General features: G+C 45.4%; 1 protein-coding gene across 1 annotated transcript in view; it reads left to right on the top strand.

The window, feature by feature from the left end:
- cnksr2a (connector enhancer of kinase suppressor of Ras 2a) overlaps positions 1-13,440 on the top strand; it is a 579,431-nt gene that overhangs the window by 310,252 nt on the left and 255,739 nt on the right. The window contains exon 8 of the mRNA XM_078559925.1: positions 13,323-13,391. Coding sequence (XP_078416051.1) covers positions 13,323-13,391 — 69 coding nt within the window. The remainder of the gene's footprint in view (positions 1-13,322; positions 13,392-13,440) is intronic.

Here is a 13,440-nt window from a genome sequence, read left to right as displayed (position 1 = left end):
CCTTGGATGAGGTTCCATGAAAAATGCGAAGGCTGCCTGGGCGCTTCGCCTGCCGCCAACCTTAAGGTTGGACAGGCAGCTCAGGATAATGATTTAATTGATTGTTAAACGGCCTTAATAGGCCTTTTGACAGTTTGACGGGCACGCAGCCTAGTCAGCTGCACGCCTGCCGAACCGAAAATCTGAATGACGCACAATGACGTGGGGATGCATGCCCAATGCCACCACGCATCGTTTTACGCCTCGGCGAGCAGGCCCCACCCCCGCTCGCCGAGCCGAAGATTCTACCCAAGGGAGCAGTGATTACTGATAAAAACAAAAGATAAAAACAAAAAACTACTGCGGATGCTGGAAATCCAAAACAAAAACAGAATTACCTGGAAAAACTCAGCAGGTCTGGCAGCATCGGCGGAGAAGAAAAGAGTTGACGTTTCGAGTCCTCATGACCCTTCAACAGAACTGAGTAATATTAGGAGAGGGGTGAAATATAAGCTGGTTTAAGGTGGGGTGGGTGGGGAGCGAAGTTGAGGGGGGTGGTGGTTGTAGGGACAAGCAAGCAGTGATAGGAGCAGATAATCAAAAGATGTCACAGACAAAGGAACAAAGCGGTGTTGAAGGTTCCTCCTCATCCCTGTCTTAAACAGGTGACCCTTTACTCTGAGATTATGCCCTCTGGTCCTAGACTCTCCCACAAAGGGAAACAATCTCTCAGTATCTACCCTGTCAAGCCCCCTAAGAATCTTATATGTTCCAATAAGGTCGCCTCTCCTTCTCCTAAACTCCAACAAGTACAAGCCCAACCTACTCAATTCTCTTCATAAGAAAATCCCTCCATACCCAGGATCAACCTAGTGAACCTTCTCTGGACTGCCTCCAATGCCAATATATCTTTCCTTAGATAAGGAGACCAAAAGTGTTCACAGTATTCTAGGTGTGGTCTAATTAGTACCTTGCATAGTTTCAGCAAGACTTCCCTTTTTTATACTCCATTCCCTTTGAAATAAAGGCCAACATTCCATTTGCCTTCCCTATTACCTGCTGAATTTATATGCTAGCTTTTTGTGATTCATGCTTGAGGACCCCCAAATCCCTCTGTGCTGCAGCTTTCTGCAGTCTTTCTCCATTTCATTAATATTCAGCTCCTCTATTCTTCCTGCCAAAGTGCATAACCTCACATTTTCCCACATTATATTCCATCTGCCAAGTTTTTGCCCACTCACTTAACCTGTCTATATCCCTCTATAGACTCCTTGTGTCATCCTCACCACTTGCTTTCCCACCTATGTTTGTGTCATCTGCAAACTTGGAGATAATACATTCACTTCCCTCATCCAAGTCATTAATATATACTGTAAATAATTGTGGCCCCAGCACTGATCCCTGTGGCACTTCACTAATTACAGGTTGCCATCCTGAAAATGCTCCCCTTATCCCAACTCTATCTTCCATTAATTAGCCAATCCTCTTTCCATGCTAAATCCTACCCCCAATACCATGGGCTCCTCTCTTATTAAGTAGCCTTATGTGCAGTACCTTATCAAACACCTTTTGGAAACCCAAATATATTACATCTACTGGTTCCCTTTTACTTATTCTGCTTGTTACCTCCTCAAAGAATTCTAATAAATTTGTCAGGCATGATTTCCCCTTCATGAAGTCATGCTGACTCTGCTTGATTATGTTATGCATTTCTAAATGCTCTGTTGTAATATCTTTTATAATAGACTCTAACATTTTCCCACTGACAGATGTCATTGATGTCATGTACATGAGCTTCCAACAGGCATTTGATAACGTGCCACATAATAAGACTTGCCTGCAAAGGTGAGGCCCATGGAATAAATGGAAGAGTGGCAGCATGGGTATCAGGTTGGCTGGGTGAAAGGAAACAGAGTAGTAATAAATAGTTGTTTTTCAGACTGGAGGAAGGTATGCAGTGGGGTTCCCCGGGGGGGGTCAGTACTAGGGCACTGCTTTTCTTGATCTACATTAATGACCTAGCCTTGGATGTACAAGGCACAATTTCAAAATTTACAAATGATATTAAATTTGGAGGTATTATGAATTGTTCGGAGGATAGTGATAGACTTCTAGAGGCCATAGACAGGTTAGTGGAACGGGCAGACACATGGCAGTTGAAATCTCATGCAGAGAAATGTGAAGTGATATAGTGGTAGAAAGAATGAGGAGAGGCAATACAAAATAATGGGCGCAGTTCTAAAGAGGGTGCAGGACAGGTAGACCTGGGAGTATAGGTAGACAAGACATTGAAGGTGGCAGGGCAGGCTGAGAAAGTGATTAAAAAGGCATAGGTTTGTGGGCTTTATAAATAGAGGCAAAGAGTACAAAAGCAAGGAAGTTATGATGAGCCTTTATAAAACTCCAGTTCAGCCACAAAAGAACTATTATGTCTAATTCTGGACACCACGTTTAGGAAGGATGTGAAGGCATTAGAGAGGGTGCAGAAAAGATTTATATGAATGATTCCAGAAATAAGGGACTTCAATTAGCTGGATTGATTGGAGAAACTGGGCTTATTCTCCTCAGGGAAGAGATGGCTGAATGGAGATTTGATACAAGTGTTCAAAATCATAAGGAGTCTAGACAGAATAAATAGAGAGAAACTGTTCCCATTGGCGGAGGGTCGTGAACCAGAGGACGCTGATTTAAGGCAATTGGCAAAAGAACCAACAGCGGCATGAGGAAAAACTTTTCTTTACGCAGCAAGTGGTTAGGATCTGGAATACACTGCCTGAGGGTGCGGTGGAGGTAGATTCAATTGGGGCTTTGAAAAGGGATTTGGTTAAGCATCTGAAGCAAGAAAATTTGAAGGTCTGCGTGGAAAGGGCAGGGGAGTTGCTTTTGGGCTCAACAGGCTCTATGGCCTCCTCCTGCACTGTAACTATTCTATGATATGAGAGGAAGTAATGCACCCGTAAAAATGTTGATTGAATTATGCAACAAGCCAAAACAAAAATTAAACTTTTCAACTAACACTGAAAACTTCAAGATGACAGGCCACCCGAATAGTCATGTGGGCGAGCTGCACTATACAGGTGAGGGGGAGGCATTACATAACACTGTACATGAAATTTGGCATGGTACCAGCTTATGTAGGATTTAGAAGTGAAATCTGACTTGCACTAGTTAACAGTGCAGTCTCCAAAAAGCTTAATTCCTTCACTGTAAAATGCAGCACGCAAGTAAATTGCATGAAATTTATTCAATGATATGCTTATTTATAATTCATGAAGGCGCCTATGCAATATGTCAGTGTTTAGTATCTGTTTGAATAAAATATTGTGGTTGCTGTATAATTTAGCCCATTCCATCAAACAGGTAACTGAATGAAATTAAGTAAAGGAACCAGAAAGCACTGCATATGTTGGAAATCTGAAAGAAAAAGAAAAAAAGAGTGAATTTTTTCACCCAGAGGGTGGTGGGAATCTGGAACTCACTGCCTGAAAGGGTGGTAGAGGCAGAAACCCTCATAACATTTAAGAAGCATTTGGATGTGCACTTGTGATGCCATGGCATGCAAGGCTATGGGCCTAGTGCTGGAAAATGGGATTAGAATAGGCTTGTTTGACCGGCGCAGACTTGATGGGCCGAAGGGCCTTTTTCTGTGCTGTAGACCTCTGACTCTATGACAAAATGTTGGAAGTACATAAATGTCAAGCAGCATCTGTAAAGGCTATTGTATTTTGGGTGTGCACTCTCCATCAGTTTGTAGAGTTTTCTGTCTTTATTGAATAAAATTCCATGACCATGATTTCCCGGTCGGTGAGCGGGCCCCACTCACCAACGCATAAAATGACGCGGGATGATGTTGGGCGGAACTCCTGACGTCACCCCACCTCATTTCAATTTTCAGGTCAGCGGGGGCTCAGCAGAATCAGCCGTGCGCCCGCAGACCTGTCAATGGCCAATTGAAGCCATTGACAAAGTAGTTAAAATAATTAATGGACCTGCCTGTCCAACCTTAAGGTTGGCGTGCAGGCCGGGAGCCCTGGCGGGCTTAAGAAAAAGCATGAAACCTCATCCACAGGCGCGATGAGGTTTCATGTGGGTTTTTAAATTGCCAATAAAATTGTCAATGAAAGTGATGGACATGTCCCAACTCATGTGACGGTGTCACATGAGGGGACATGTCAGGGAAATTTATTTCTTCTGTTTTTAAAATTTTTTCAGACAGGAGCCGATCTCCCTGAGGCAGCACTTAGCCTCAGGGAGATGAGTGCACTCTTTAGTATGCGTGCGCGAAAGAGCGCACTCCCAGCTCAGAGAATCTCCCTCCACCCCCACCCGTACAGGGAGCGCATAGTGCTTCTGTGCAGATGTCACACTGGGTGGGCCTTAATTGGCCTGCCCACGTAAAATGGCGCCGCGCCCCCAATTGGGAGCGCCGATTGGAGGCATGCCTCCATGCGCCCGCTCCTAAACCTCACCCCCAACGGGGGGGAAATTCTGCCCCATGTTTTTGTTAGTGTGTAATTGAAATGCAATAGGACAAATTTTGCTTTTTAAGAGTAATAACTGATGCAATTTTTCCAAGTATGGTAGGGTAAATTTTCATCCTCACTGCATGTGTTGGAATCTGAATGAGCAGATCACCTGCCTGATTATGGAACCTGTCCAATTTTTATCCCATTCATTTCAATAAATTTGGAATCAATTTTGGGTTGAAAGTCAGGAGAGTTCTATAAAAGGTGGGTGATTGGCTCTGCCAGATTACCACTTAGATGGTGAAGATGAAAATCTACACCTATGATTTTAGTATCAATATTTTCTGAATGGTCACGAATCCTATATATTGCTAGATGTCCTTGCTGTCGCTTATGATGATTCAAAGAGACTTGCCCATAGATGTATTTGTGTCAAATCTGTGCATTCTCCCATGTGTATTTTTGCAGTTTTTTATCTGTGATCTCTTTACCTTTTGTGTTATTGATAATGCTGTCTGTCTCCTTGACATGTTTCTTTATTCAATTTGTTTTGTCTTCCTCTGCTACTGTATATTTTTTCTTTTCCTTTTTAATTCTTTCATAGAATATAGGCATTGCTGGCAAGGCCAGCATTTGTTGCTTATCCCTATCTTGTACTCATATTTTGCCCCTCACGCTTTAGTTGAATCTTGCTATTTTTAATCCATTCCTTTGATTTTCTGCATGTTCTTTGGTAATAGTCAGATTTCTTCTGAGAATATGTACTTCATTCTCCAACATGGCCTTCTGTAGCATTGACCTCTTTCTCAGGTGGTAACTGGCTAAAATGACTGGTATGACCAAAGGAAGAACAAAGGGTGTGCCAAGGCTAGGTAGGACTTAAGAAAAAGTAGGATGGGACTGGGAGTGGGGCCCAGAATAGGTTTAAATTTGAGTCTTACCTTACTTGTCCCTGTTGGCATAGACCTCCTAGGACAGCAGCAGTTCAAGACGGTAGCACACCATCACCTTCCTGGGATGACTAGGGAAGGGCAACAAATGCCAGCTTGTTAATAATGCCCACATTCTGAGAACAGGTTTTTATAAAACAATCATTAATGGCAAACAACATTATCCATAGTCCCTTTTAAAAAGAAGCAGATAAAAATTTGAAAAGGAAACATTTAAAATGTCATTGGAAAAAGACAGGGGGCAGAATCGTCCAAGATTTGCATCAAGTGCGGTAGTGGTTTTATCCGCTGGCCGCAATGTCAGGTTTTCACGCCGTACCGTCCCCTTCCTGCCTCACAAATTATGCAGTCTTGGGAAATATGCTGGATTGCTGGCGTCAGGCCTCCGATTGGCCCGCCACATCGTTACCTCGCCACTCCCTCATGCTGGCTGCCATATTTAAAATGCAGCTCCACGCACACTTCTCATTGCCTGCAGCCCAGGACTACTCCGCTGAAAATATGGCCCCAAAAGCCTGGAAGATTGCAGCCTGCCGATTCAGTGATATATCCCTGGGATACCTTCTGGATGCTGTGGAGGCCCACTGCAAAGTCCTCTACCCCCTCTGGCTGCAGGAGGCCCATCAGCCTCATTGCTCCGGCTTGGGAGGCGGCGACAGAGGTGGTCACTGCCAATGCTGCACACAAGAGGCTGGCCATCGAGTGCAGAAAACGGATGAATGATCTCATCCGTGCTGCCAGGATATGGCAACCATCTCATCAATCTCAACTCACATACTCACAAGCCCATCACACATTCACTGGTATCTCACTCACTGCCAACTCAAGGGACATCACCAATCACTCTCTCACACACACCCTCACATCTCCATCTAGCCTCATCTCCTCTGGAGACTGCCTCCTCATTCCTATCCATGGCTCCACTCAGCACACATGCACACCTGCCATCCTTCTCATTTGGCCTGGCATGCGCCTTGCTCAGACCGAGCATGGAGTGCTAGACTTTAAGGTCCTCACTCCATTCGAGAGTTGAGCTTTGGAGCTGATCGGAGAGGATGTTAACCGTTCCTGTGGCGACAGTGAGGTCAGAGGCAAACAGCCACGTGAGGATCCTCACCACATCATCCCTCTCTCAGCGCTAGTTTGAGTCCATTATTCTGTGTGTAATGTGGCTGCCAAGCACTAATAATGCTTGGCAGACACATTACACACATTTTTTTCCTAAGCACACCTGACATGTCGCCGTCAGGCAACCTTGACCCCGACCCCAACACCGAGAGCACCTATGGGATCCTATGGGCAACATCATTGAAGATCCGTCACAGTGCTCACCCACAGCCTCCACCAGCGCAGCAACACACACCTCGGTGGGACCTAAATGTGGAGTAGCCTCAGGATCACAATCTGGTAAACACACCACACAATCTATTTCACAAGAGGCAGAGGCAGGGATATCCGAGCTCTGTGCCCTTGTGGCGCTCGGAGGACTGCTGGAGGCAAGGAGTCTGCTGAGTCCAGGTCAGATGATGAGCTTCTGGACTCGGTCCTCAATCAGTTGGTGGAGCTGCAAAGGCAATCATAGAAACATTGGGAAGGGATGCCTGGTGCACCCTTAGATTGCAAGGGACGATGGAGGAGTCTGTCCGCCTTCAGCCCAGGGTGATAGTGCGGCATGCCAGTGCATCAATGTCAACACTGGCAGGCAGAATGGGGCTGCCATGGAGACCTTGGTCCAGGACTTTGGTCCTGCACTGCTTCACGGGCTGAACTCCATCGCTGATGCCATAGTTGGCCTCCAGCAGTCTCAACGCAAGAGGGGTGCCGGGCAGCTTGATCTCACTCCAGCTTCCCCTTCTCCTCAAGGAGTCAGCCAGGGACCATCAGGCAGCCTTAGGGAAGATGACCAACAGCTCAACACCCTGGGAACATCCACCCAGGTGACTCTGGGAATGTCCGGCCAATCCAAATCCCATCTTTCTGTGACCGCAGCATATCCAGCTCAACAGGCAGAGGAGGGTACAACTAGCCAACAGGAGGACACCCAAAGCAGGTCGGGGCTCTCCAGAGGATGCCCACCTAGGTCATCACAGTCAGGGCGAAGCAGTCAGCAGGCTGCCTCCGCCTCCGCTATGGATGTCGGGGGAGCACCAAGATGTAGTGGCAGTGTTAGGAAGGTTAAGAAGATGTAGTTGCACAGCCTGGGCATGGACGTTATTCACTTGTACACAATGTTCATTATTGTCAATAAACTCCCAAGAATGTCTCCTTGCCCATGGCTCCTTGTTCTGATGAACAGTGTTCGTGTCACTCAGATGTGAAACCTGCACAAGATAAAGACAGGTGTCTCAGTCCAGGACCTCTTCCCTGTGCAATGTGTAACCTTCGGACCAAAGTGATGGTGCAGCTTCACACTCACTGGACACATTAGTGATGACTGCATATCGATGGTGCTTGTCATTGCTGCCAGAATGTCGTGGGCAGGCGTCACAGAGTTCCGTCATTCTCTCTGTGTGCTCTCAACGCATTTGAGGTGGGACTCAATGCCAGTATTCTCGCCTTCGAGGACCTCATCACCATCATCGCCTTCGATTTCTTCCTCATCGAAGGAGACGTGTAGTTCTCCTCCTCAACCGGGTTGTCCTCCCATTGCAGCACCAGGTTGTGTAGCATGCAGCAAGCTAATGCACGATACCCTCTGGGGACTGTATTGCAGTGCTCCATCGGATCTGTCACTGGAACCTTGTTTTCAAAATGCCTATTGTTTGCTCCACCAAAATCTGGGTCATGGCATGAGTCTCATTATACTGTCACTCTGCTGCAGTCTAAGGCTGCTGTATAGGCGACATCAGCCATGTCCTCTGTGGGTAGCCCTTGACCCTGAGGAGCCAACCTTGCAGCCTCTGTGGACCCTGGAGGACATCAGGGATCTGAGACTTGCTAAGGATGTAGGAGTCATGGATGCTTCCTTGGAATCGTGCACACACTTGTAGGATGCGTTTGTGGTGGTCGCACACCAGCTAAACATTCAGCAAGTGGAAGCCCTTGCAGTTGATGCAGTTGACTGCTTGTTGCAAAGGAGATCTAAGCACCATGTGAGTGCAGTTGATGGCACCCTGCACCTGTGGAAAACCAGAGACCTGCGCAAATACCAGCGCTCTTGCTTTCTAACTTTCTTGATCCCGGGCAAAATGCCCAAAGTTCTGTGCTTTCACGGAGATGGCGTCTATGACCTCCTGGATACACTTGTGCATGAAAGCATGCATGATCCCGCACAGGTCACCTGTGGAGCCCCGGAAGGAGCTATTGGTGTAAAAATTGAACACCGCAGTCACTTGCACGGCCACTGGCTGTGGATGCTCTCCATGTCCCCGTGGCGCCAAATCCTGCAGCAGGTGGCATATGTGACCAACCAGTTCCCTAGACATGCGCAGTCTTCGGCAATACCGGTTCTAAGCCATCTGCAGGAATGACAAGTGCTATCTAAAGACCCTGAGTATAGCAAAGTACCTATGTGTAACAGCTTGCTGTGAATCTTCAGTTGCGTGCGCAGCAGGCCCTGCCACCCCTTCATCTTGAGGGAGGTGCTACTCCCTTTGCCGAGCCAGGCACCTCTGCTGCACAGCCCTTCCTCTCAGCTCCCTGTAAGCCATGAGGCATATCGCTTAATCACCAGGCTCCATGATCCTGATGTTCCCCTCCCGCAGTTTCAAAGAGAGAGATGCTGGGTTGGCAAATGTGTCCTAAGAACCTCTCTTGGTTAAGTATGAAGGCCCCTATTGCATGCTGGAGAGTGCTGGCCACCACATGGATGGCCAGTTTGTATTGCGCTTCATGGCTGTCCGAAACCCCACCCACCTCCTCCCCACTCCACTTGACTGATTGGTGGCAGCTTTTTCCACTGGACTGCATGTTGTGCTCTCACTCCAGGCCCAGGCATTCTGCTAAACCACACTGCAAGGCTGCGCTGTTAGCGTAAGCCATAATGGATACTGGTCTAAACCTTAATAAAGACATTACAAAGGGCCATCAGCATCTCCCCAGTGTCTGCACCATCGCCACCTTTCGCAAGGGGATTGTACTACTTGCCCAGTCAGCTAATTGCTCTGCTCCCCCATAAAACGCATATGAATTTGCAGATTTGCAGCCTGCACCTGAGGGGTCAAAACTTCTGGAGCATTTGGTAGCATTTTCATGTTTTTGTGTTGCTTGAGTGGGCAGAAAACTTTCAGAGGCCCAACTCCAAACATGTCATTGGAGCTGCAGCTGAACAATCTCAACTGAGGAAAAATGCTCAATTTTGACAAATTCTTCCCTCATCAACTCCTATGGCATGTGCTTTTGTACTTCCTTCAGTCTGCGATGTCTTGTCCCCGCACTACCGCACCAACCACACCGTGCCCCCTCACCCCTGCATACACAGCGCCTCTTCCTTGATATCCTCCGGGCAATGTTCACGAGCGCTGCCCAAGGTTGTGTGCACTCACCTCCGAGTTCCCCTCGAAGTTCAGGTTGCCAAGTGCACGCCTTTTAAAGGCAATCATGAAGCACGCCATTTTGAAGTCACGCCAACGTGGGTGGACAATTCCAGTGAGCAGGGCTTATAATGAGATGCTAAAGTATTGAAATTAGGTTCCTGACATGTGGCGGTGGGAAACGCGGTCTGCCATTGACGAGTGGAGCAGACGATCACAAACTGGTTTCCTGATGGGGTGAAACCAATTTTTGGCCTTCCTCCTCACCCGCCATGATGGCTGCCGCCAATGGGATCAGATGATTCGTGAATGGGACTCAGTGAGAGATGCTGATGTGGATACAGTGGATCAAAAGACCATTCCCTTTGTTCTGTACAGTTCGATGATGATTAATTCATGCTGATTAAGCAGCTAACAGGCCACTCACTCAGTCATTATAAATGTCAAAGTCTGTGAAATCATTTGAGGAAAATGAAGAATATGTTAAGAATGGCTCAATAATTTGTAGAAAAAGTTCAACTTATATACCAGGGTCTGAACAAGTTGTTGATTACTGTTATTATAGAAACACTAGCAGACTTTTGGTAGGGTATGACGGCCTCTAAGTTTAGCAGGCAGACTAGTGTCCTAGACTATGACTGAGAGAATCAGCAATGTGTCAATGGCATGCAAGACTTAGGAAGAATGAAGAAGTTGTACTACTTGAAGAACAGAGGTAAAGCATGAATATGGTGAATTAAGAATGCATCGTGTGTGATAGTGTGAAGGAAAGTAGTAAGTTAAAATGTCTGCCAAAAATGCCTTATTGACATAGAGCTGTTAGCAAGCATGTAGAAAGCAAAGTAATAGGAACAAATATTATAGAGCTATCAACATTTCCTGGCACATGACATAATGGACCTGGAAATGTACTACATGAAGTTCCCTGAGGCAAATTATCCAGTGTCCATCCCTGTTCTCAATGGTTTAAGGGTTATACTTACATATAATTGGAGGCGGCTGTGCAGAACAGCTGGTGTAGCCCCACATGTGACCGTTCATTACGGATGAGCAAGCTACTATAGATCTGTTCAAAAAGCAGAGCTTAGAAATAAAGGTATCTGCAGATGTTTGGGGTGAGTCCAGGTTTGTATCATATTATTGGGATGGACTATGATTGGTGTTATATCTTATGTTAGTTTGCCCCCACCTAGTGCTTGTGCGAAAGTGTATAACAGTTCATGAAATGATAATATAGTGCCAAATGTATGTAAGTGTTTTCCCTCATACTGCTGAAGAGCATTGTCATACTCTAACCAATCCTGAAGAGCAGTACTCATAGTGTCACCCCTGGCACCAGGAACCAATACAGATACACACACTACAGGAGAACTGACTCTAAACGTTATCACAGGGTGAGTCATCAAACAATGATGAGGAAGGGGTAGTGAACCAAGATCTGGCTGATGCAGCGTGAAAGTTCACCTTACTGAGCATCCCTGCTGCATTATATGGAAATACAAATGTTAGTTAACATGCTTGCAAGAGGAAACTGACCGAGGTCTAGGACCAAACTAAGGTCTTGCTAGTTCGTACACTATATTGAAGGCGTTCTGAGCAGTTTGGAGGAGTTCCAACAGCCAAATATCCAAATATGTACTGCGGTCTCCCACTTAAGGAATGTTACAGAGCAACCATTGGGTGCATTAATATTAACCAATGTGGTGGCACCAGTAGAGATCTCAGTTGTGTATCTCATGAATAACCTGGCTATTGATGTCCAACCTCCAAAATACAATCAAGTTCAGCCTCAATTTGTTTGGAGAATGCTACAGACAAACATGAGGGAGAGAATCTAAAACCTGACAGATGCCTGTTGGATTGTTGGATCTTATGAGGAGATTTCCTTCAACAGCAGCATGCATGGAGTAGCATAGAGGTCAGTGGCAACCAGATCAGCAGTATCTCTGTGCTGAAAGCATCAAAGGTCCAAAAAGCAATTCAACTACAGAGTTCTGTGTTGACCTTGTTAGTACCTGGTAGGGCCTCTGGCATTAAGTTAGGGTCAGTAGTGGATTTCACTACCACAATCCCTTGGTTTGTGAACCAAGTTTAACAACTCACCTCGGTGCTCCTCCTTTTGCTAAAGCGGCTGAATGTAGCTGCAGCTGCATATTGATGCTCAATGAACTTGATAGTAAGTCACAAGGGGAGAAATCTGTCCATGTAGTACCATTTCTAGCAGGGCTGTGCAGACATGTTGAGCTGCAGGAGCAGGTAGCCCCACAGGCCACTAATCGTGCTGTTGTTCCCCGGGGAATGAATCTAAGTCTGCGTATCCTGGTGCTATGCAAAAGTATTTCTCCCCCAAAATCTTGAATCAGGGAAAGCACAGGTCTTCCATCCCTTATTCAATCATTTGGATAAGAGGAAAGTAACCAATGTTAACTAGCATTTTAATGTTTGTTTTCTAAACACATATATTTTTCGATTACTGTTCTTTATTCCTGAAAATAAAATAAAACCAAGATCATCATGTAAAATATAACAAGGATAGTTATTGGACACATAGGAACCTGAGTAAGGACACTGCTTGTAGTGTCCCTACTCCTGGGCCAGGAGCTCTGGGTTCAAGTCCCACTTCAGGACTTGATGGGCATGGAAGATGTGTCATTATGTGGCCAAACAGGTTGATTTTCAATCTGTAAATCCTTCCAATATACCTCTGACAGGAGATAAGAGCAGGAGAGTTTCCTAGTCAGCCATCTGCAGAAGACAACTGCAAACCACTGCAGTACCTTGCCAAGCATAATCATGGGCCAATCACCGAAGTCCATGGTTGCCAACGCCCTTTCAGGGCAGGTACCTGAAGAGAGTCATTGGACGTTCCAATGAGTTATCCAAGTTGAAAAAAATGTCTTATTGGTAATTTTGTGGAACTACATTTAGCAAACAGAAAACATTGCGTGAGTGATGTAAAATTTCTGCAAGTTTGTATGTACCCTTACCAGTATTTACAATACCCAATATAAAAAAATTCTGATGTAGTTTGCTATGTTAGGAATCTTATCCAATACACTACATTTAAGTGTCCTTCTGGAATGTTGTGTAGTGCATAAACTGAAGTTGAATAGATCAAGTAATCAAGTAATACTTGGAACCAGATATACATATGCAGTACTCCAGAAGATTGCTGTCCTCTATTTTGCCACGTAAAACTGCATTTAGAAATTGAATAGCAATTAACTGAATTAAAATGTAATCAGCAGCACAAATGAAACATTAGAGGGGTAAAATATTAGTGTTATTTTCACTACTTGTTACTTTAGCAATGCCAAACATCATTTATTTGTTTGTATAAAATAAAGAGAGGAAGCAGAAATATTTAATGAAGTGAGTAAATGTTGCATATTTAACTTGATAATGATTTTATTTTTCTTCAACTGGGTTTCCCTTTTTTTCCTCCCTTCATAAAGTCTCCTGCGGATCGGTGCAAGAAAATCCACGCTGGGGATGAAGTGATTCAGGTCAATCATCAAACTGTGGTACGTGTCACAGAAAGACTTGGTGGGATGTTTTTTTGGAGGTAGGATT

This window comes from Cetorhinus maximus, chromosome 16, assembly GCF_964194155.1.
Source record: "Cetorhinus maximus chromosome 16, sCetMax3.hap1.1, whole genome shotgun sequence".
NCBI classification, from domain to species: domain Eukaryota; kingdom Metazoa; phylum Chordata; class Chondrichthyes; order Lamniformes; family Cetorhinidae; genus Cetorhinus; species Cetorhinus maximus.
The sequence above is the reverse complement of the archived record's forward strand: the minus strand, read 5'-3'. Positions and strand labels throughout refer to the sequence as shown.